The sequence below is a fragment of the Arachis ipaensis genome, chromosome B01 (assembly GCF_000816755.2).
Source record: "Arachis ipaensis cultivar K30076 chromosome B01, Araip1.1, whole genome shotgun sequence".
In the NCBI taxonomy this organism is placed as follows: domain Eukaryota; kingdom Viridiplantae; phylum Streptophyta; class Magnoliopsida; order Fabales; family Fabaceae; genus Arachis; species Arachis ipaensis.
In genome coordinates this window covers 61,254,867-61,261,778 of record NC_029785.2, presented here as the reverse complement: position 1 = coordinate 61,261,778, position 6,912 = coordinate 61,254,867, and the positions used below count along the sequence as shown (strand labels likewise).

The 6,912-nt window shown below is 35.0% G+C and overlaps 1 protein-coding gene across 1 annotated transcript in view; it reads left to right on the top strand.

Moving 5' to 3' along the window:
* LOC107607373 (protein FAR1-RELATED SEQUENCE 4-like) overlaps positions 1-5,456 on the top strand; it is a 21,590-nt gene extending 16,134 nt beyond the window's left edge. Inside the window, exon 5 of the mRNA XM_016309339.1 lies at positions 5,313-5,456. Coding sequence (XP_016164825.1) covers positions 5,313-5,456 — 144 coding nt within the window. The remainder of the gene's footprint in view (positions 1-5,312) is intronic.

Below are 6,912 nucleotides of genomic sequence, written 5' to 3'. Positions count from 1 at the left end.
AATTTGATCACTTAAGATTGCCAAGGAGATTAATGAACGCATTGATTGAGGAAGAGGTGAAAATGAACTTGATCCGGAGAATGCAACATCTCCTAAGCCCAATGAATCCCCATCTCTGATCTTACCCATTCTCTTTAATTTCTGCAATTTACTTTTATGAGCATCTTCTCCATTCCCATTTAAATTCTGCAATTTACCTTCCGCCATTTACTTTCAGCTCTTTACTTTCGGCATTTACATTTTCTGCTATTTACTTTCTCGCCATTTAATTTCCTGCAACACCCAAACCAAATTCTGCTTCGCTCAACTAGAACATTCCTCTAATTAAAGTTGCTTGACCAATCAATCCCTGTGGGATTCGACCTCACTCTATTGTGAGTTTTTACTTGACGACAATTCGGTACACTTGCCGAAGGAAAATTGTTGAGAGACAAGTTTCCGTGAGCATCACTAGACCCATTCATTCGAGCTTTACACTAACCCTTGCATTTAGATTTTGAGCTCCCAACCACAGTGAGCCTAGGATTGTATTGCCAACCACTAACCATCTCCCTCTCACTCTTAAAGCCACAAAGAGCTCTAAGTTGACCATCTGTCTCAATTAAACCATATTCAAGTGGGAAAGGAAAGGTTAAAGATAAGAATTTTACCCACTTGAATGTTGTATTAGATGGTAATGGCTTTGGGGGAGAGGTCTCCAATAGCTTTGGGAAGGTGATTTCAATCTCCATTCCCTTGAGCTCTTCCTTGACAACTTCTACCTCTTTGTAAGCTTCTTCAATTTCAACCTCTTCCTCTTGGTAGCTTTCTTCCAATTCAATCTCTTCTTTATTACTTACCAAGGGCATGAGAGGTTGTGCTTCTTCTTCTTTAATCTCCATCTCTTGATCAACCTCTTCAAAGTCTTTAGCCATGATATGTCTTAGAGGTTGTACACCCTCTTCAACATCAAATTCAAACGTCTTGGAAGGAGGTTCTATGACTGGACTTTCCCATGGAGGTTCTGCATCTCCTAAGTCTTCAACCACTTCTTCCTCTTCAATAATTACTGCTTTGTCCAGTTGTTTTAGTATAAAATCGTACTCATCCTTGATGATTTTCTTTCCATGATAACTCCTTTCAACTATTCCTTCATCTTCAAAGGTCTCTCCTATCTCCACATTTTGGGCCTCCTCTTGCCCTAAGACAAAATTAGACTCCTCCTTGATGTCTTCCTTCACTAATTCTTCAACCACTCCTTCGACTTCAAGGGTCTCCACTACCTTTATCTGTAGGGCCTCCTCTAGCTTCTTATGAAGTATGGATTCGTGAAGATGATTCCTTCTTTCTTGTTCTATATCAATAGCATAACTGGGATCATCTTGCTCTTGGATTGATGGATGTGGGTGATCTTCTATTGAGTGTGGTGATGGGATGGGAAGATTATTATGTGGTTGAAAAGGAAGCGCACTGAAACTTGAGGGTTGAATATTAGAGGTAGAGGGTTGGTCCATGCGGGATATAAGATTTTGGAGTGTAGAGGTGAGACCAATGATATTAGAGATGAGTGTGTTGTTATCCAATGGAGATTGGGGTGGATAGGAGGGTTCATTTGTTGGGAGAAAGGGCTCATAATACGGAGGTGGTTCTTCTTGATAAGGATATAGAGATGGTGAATATTGAGGTGGTGGTTCTAGTGTGGTTCATGTGGTGGTTGGTGTAAAGGGGCTTGTGAGTATGGTGGTTCAAAGGTGTGTTAGGGAGGTGGTTCATAAGCATATGATGGGGCTTGTTGGTAACTACAAGGGGGTCCACCATATCTATCATCTTGGTATGCACCTCGGAATGGCTCCTGACCATAGTAATTTGGTGGATGTTGGTTGTCACGAAGGGGTCCACCATATCTAATGTCTGGGCATGCATTGTAGGATGGTCGTTGTCCATGGTATCTTGGAAGGTGTTGTTGCCGAAAGGGTTGATCAAATCCTCGTGGCTCCTTCCAACTTTGATTGTTCCGACCTTGATGTATGTTTCTGTTATAGCTTCCATTCCTTCCAACAACATTAGAACCAAAATTGAAACCAGAGGTGTGAGAATTCATAGTAGCAAAAGAAAATAAAAACAAAAACTAATAAAAAAATTAATGAAAATAAATTCCTAAAACTAGAAACACTGACTGCAATATAAGATAAAGATTTGAAAAGGGTTTAAATTTTGAATTTTGGAATTTAAATATTGAAATTTGAAATTTGATTTTGAAATAAGATAAGATAAGATTTTGAAAAGGATATGATTTTTGAAAAAGATTTGAATTTTGAAATTTAAAACTAAGATAAGATAAGATAAAAATTTTAAAATAAAAATCTGAATTTTTTTTTAATTTTCGAAAAAATCAATTAAAATAAAGAGAAAAGATATTTTTGAATGTAATGAGGAAAGAGAAAAACAATAAAATGACACCAAACTTAAAATTTTTAGATCCAAACGAAGAAAACAACCAAGAACAACTTGAAGGTCAAGATGAACACGAAGAACAATTTGAAAATCAAGAAAGAACAAGGAACATTATTTTCGAAAATTTTAATAACTAAATAAAAACCAATAACCTCTTAATTTACGAAAAGGCAAAAATAAAAACAAAAATAAAAATAAATAAACAAGCAAAAAGCAAATATTTACAATAACCAATAATAAGGCACACGTTTGCAATTTCCCGGCAACGGCGCCATTTTGACGATCAGATTCTTGCTAGTAAAAAAATTCACAAATAAATTCCCGTTGTAAGTATAGTTTCTAAACCAACAGAGAATTCTTTCGTACAAAAATTTGGTTGTCACAAGTAACAAAACCCAATAAAATTTATAACCGAAATATTTAAACCTCGGGTCGTCTTCTCAAGGAATTGCAGGGAGGTATGATTTATTATTGGTTATGTAAAAAGATATGTTTTTGGGTTTTTAAAATAAGGAACAAGTAATTTAAATGACAAGAAAAATAAATTAATAATTATAAAAATCTCTTGCAAGGTATAAGAACTGGAAATCCTATCCTAGTTATCCTTATCAGGTGTGATGAGAATTGTTTATCGCTCCCACTTAGTTAACCCTTACTAAATAAAGGAAAGTCAAGTGGACCAATCAATTTGATCCTCAAGTCCTAGTCAACTCCTGTGGAAAGACTAGCTTTAGAGCGATCCAAATCAATGAGCAATTCCCAATTTTCAATCAGCTGCTGAGTCTGATAACTCAAGTGTTACCAATTACTTAACCAAAGCAAAAAGGGAGAAAATCTACTCGAATAAAAAAAAGCCTTCAGATTGGAAGCAGCAGTAACATAAATAAAAGAAAAAAAATCTTAAATCTGAAATACCTCAAATTATATTAAATAAAGAAATCAACTCTAATATGAAGTTCATAAGCCAAATTGAAAAGATAAATAACAATTAAAGTAATAGAATAAATAAAAGTAGAAAATAAATTAAAGGAACATTGAACCTGTGATTGAAGAGAAGTAGCCTAATCATAATAGAAATCCTAAATCCTAATCCTAATCCTAAATCCTAGAGAGAGGAGAGAGCCTCTCTCTCTAAAAACTACATTTAAAACCTAAAATTTGTGAATTATGAATGTTGTGTATGTTTGTATGAATGAATGGATTGATTCCCCCATTTTATAGCCTCTAATCTGTCGTTTCTGGGCCGAAAACTAGGTCAAAAACAGCCCAGAAATCTCTCCCAGTGATTTCTGGTACGTACAGGTCGCTGCAAAGTCACGCGGAAGCGTTGTCCACGCGTTCGCACGGATTGGGTTTTTTGCCAGGTCACGCGTCCGCGTGATCCACGCGTTCGTGTCGTCTGGCTTCGGGTCAGCTATGGCAAATTATATATCGTTGTGAAGCCCCGTATGTTATCTTTCCAACACAACTAGAACCGCGTTATTTGGATCTTTGTAGCTCAAGTTATGGTCGATTTAGTACCAAGAGGTCAGGCTGGACAGCTTTAGCAGTTCCTTCAGTTTCTTGTAATCCTTCCATTTTTGCATGCTTCCTTTCCATCTTCTAAGCCATTCCTACCCTATAATCTCTAAAATCACTTAACACACATATCATGGCATCGAATGGTAATAAGAGAGGGTTAATATTAGCAAATATAAGGCCAAAGAAGCATGTTTTCAATCATAGCACAAAATCAGGAAGGAAAACGTAAAACATGCGAATTGTATGAAGAAGTGTATGAAAGATTGATAAAATCCACTCAATTGAGCATAAGATAAACCATGAAATAGTAGTTTATCAATGCCAGAATTCTCTCACGGATCCCAGCCAGATGTCCCTCTACCACCTCCCATCGTACCTATGATGATTTTGCCTGATGGTGTGACAACTTGAGCACTGTTTTAAGTTTTTTATATTCATACTATTTTAGCTAGTTGGTTTAATTTAGTTGCACTCATTTTTCTAGTTTTAGTTGATTTAAGTTGTTAAGATAAGTTTGATTTAGGTTAGTAGGTTTGAACTACTGAAAGTGTTTGAGAATTTTTGATTGTTTGATGGATGTTGCTGCTTAAGCTATATAATTCCATGTTAGTTTGTTTGTGAATTGTTTAGGTGATTTTTTTATGGATAGAGTTTGTGGCGCATTCTAGTTATAGATGAAACTCTGCCGAAACTTCTAAAAAATCTAAATATAATTGAAGTTTACAGATTACTTTAAATAAATTTTTCATAAACTACTAATCTTAAGTTTTCCATTGGTAGGTTTGTGTCAAATAACAATGCCTATACACAGGAGTGTACTAATTTCATCAAGATGATGTACAACCATCCGTGGTGAGCCACAAGAAGATCCTTGCTGAGACCAGAGAGCGATGGTTTCAGAAGTGGGCGGTAAAAATTCTAAATATTCAAACCTTACTTAGTTTATATCTTCTATTTTTTTTAATTATGTGTTTAATTTTGATGAATTATTTGGTGAATATTTTTTGTGCATGAGAAATTTATATGGGACAAGACTCATGATGTCATAATCAGGAAAATCTTCGACCATCGGATGGCTAGGCGACTGCAGCAGATGATGGATGACATATGTGAGTAGCGCGACCACCTCATTATTTGCATCCGCCCGGACCTTAAGAAGGCATTGTACGTCCATTATGAGACTGATGAGAGGTTCAAGTGTTAACGTCTCACGAACAGAGTTAATAGGGAATCGACCAGGTCGTCAAAATACACTGGTCGTCAAAATACACTTGTTTCAATTTATTATTAACTTCGTTTTGTTTTTGAAAAATAATGTCATTATTACTTGATTTAACATATTGTTTCAACATGTGTAGTCTAAATCGTTGAGTCGTGATGTGATGATGGCAGAGACCTTCAAGTATACTCACACCTTGAAGGAGAACATTGAGAGATTTGCTGATCAGCGGGCTACAGATCATTATGTGAGTAAACATCATGAGTATAAAGTTTTCAATTAACTGCAATCCTAATCATAACATGTGTTACACAGGAGTCCTAATCATAAATGCACCTCCACACTAAGACATTCATCCACCTCTACCACTATTTGGCACGTCGATCCCGAGGACAGTGTCGATTTGAGAGAACATGTGCTGGAGCTCCCGGAGCCTTCACCAAGAGGCTCAGTAGTTTGAGCAATCTAAGGAGACGTATCAAGAGATCCTCACAGCATCTCAGACATAGATTACCTCAGGCTGGAGTGGAGGCGGGAGCTGGAGTGGCTTCAGCGGATGGAACAACAGATGGCGGTATACTAAGATCAGATGTGGCTCAGTGGCAGCAACACTACAATAGGGGCATCGACATCACTGCATAGTCCGACACCTTAGCAGGACCAAGGGGATGACGACGACGACTATGAGAATCTTTAGTTATTAGAGTTTTGTTGTAGACTGTTTCATTATATATTCTATTTTTTTACTTTTAATTTTTTTTATACACTTGATATTTAATTTACCATATTTGGTTTCTATTATTTAGAATTTGACTACTAATCTGTGTAAAAAAATAAATTTAAATAAAAAATTTTCAGGCTGATGCAACATTTAAAAAGTGTTGTCTAAAGGCTGACAAATGGTTGCCTTTAATCTAAAGCAACACTTTTAGACTTAAAGCAACACTTTTAGATCCCTTGCAGATACAGCCGTTGCTTTAGATTATAGGCAACACTTTCTTTACTCAAAAGCAACGCTTTTGAAGGCAACAACTGATAAGTGTTGCCTTTGGTTGAAAAACAAAAACACTTCAGAGGTGTGTTTGAGATAACACTTTTGCAGTGTTGTCTTTTCTCATATTTTGAACACTACTAATAAATGTTGCCTATTTGTCATAAAATGTAACCCTTTTACGTGTTGCTTATAAGTTTGAGTTTGCAATCCTTTGAAGTGTTGCCTATTAGTTTTGAATATGCAACCTTTAAAAGCATTGCCTTTTCTTTTGGATATACAACCATACAAGTGTCTAATATTCAAAATATGCAACTAATAGAAGGGTTGCTTTTTTGGCAAAAATAAAAGTTACTTTTGTAATAAAAGTACAAAAAAAAATTACAATAAAATTGTTTGTTTATACATGTGTAATTATTTTAATTAATAAATAAATTTGTGCACAATAAAAAAATTTATAAAAGAGACAAAATAACTAATAATAAAGTTCTAATTAAAATGGATATTAAAAGATTCAATTAGTATTTCAATTACATATTTATCAATAATTCTCAACAAAATAATAAAATTCTTTCTCACAATAATTATCATAACAAAATAGTAATTAATATTTGTCAAAAAGATGTCAATCTGCTTGCATATTTTATATCCATACTTGACTTGTCCTGTATGATAAATCTACAAATAATACACAACAAATTAATTAATAATTATTTTCAATAGAAATAGAATTGATTAATAAATATTT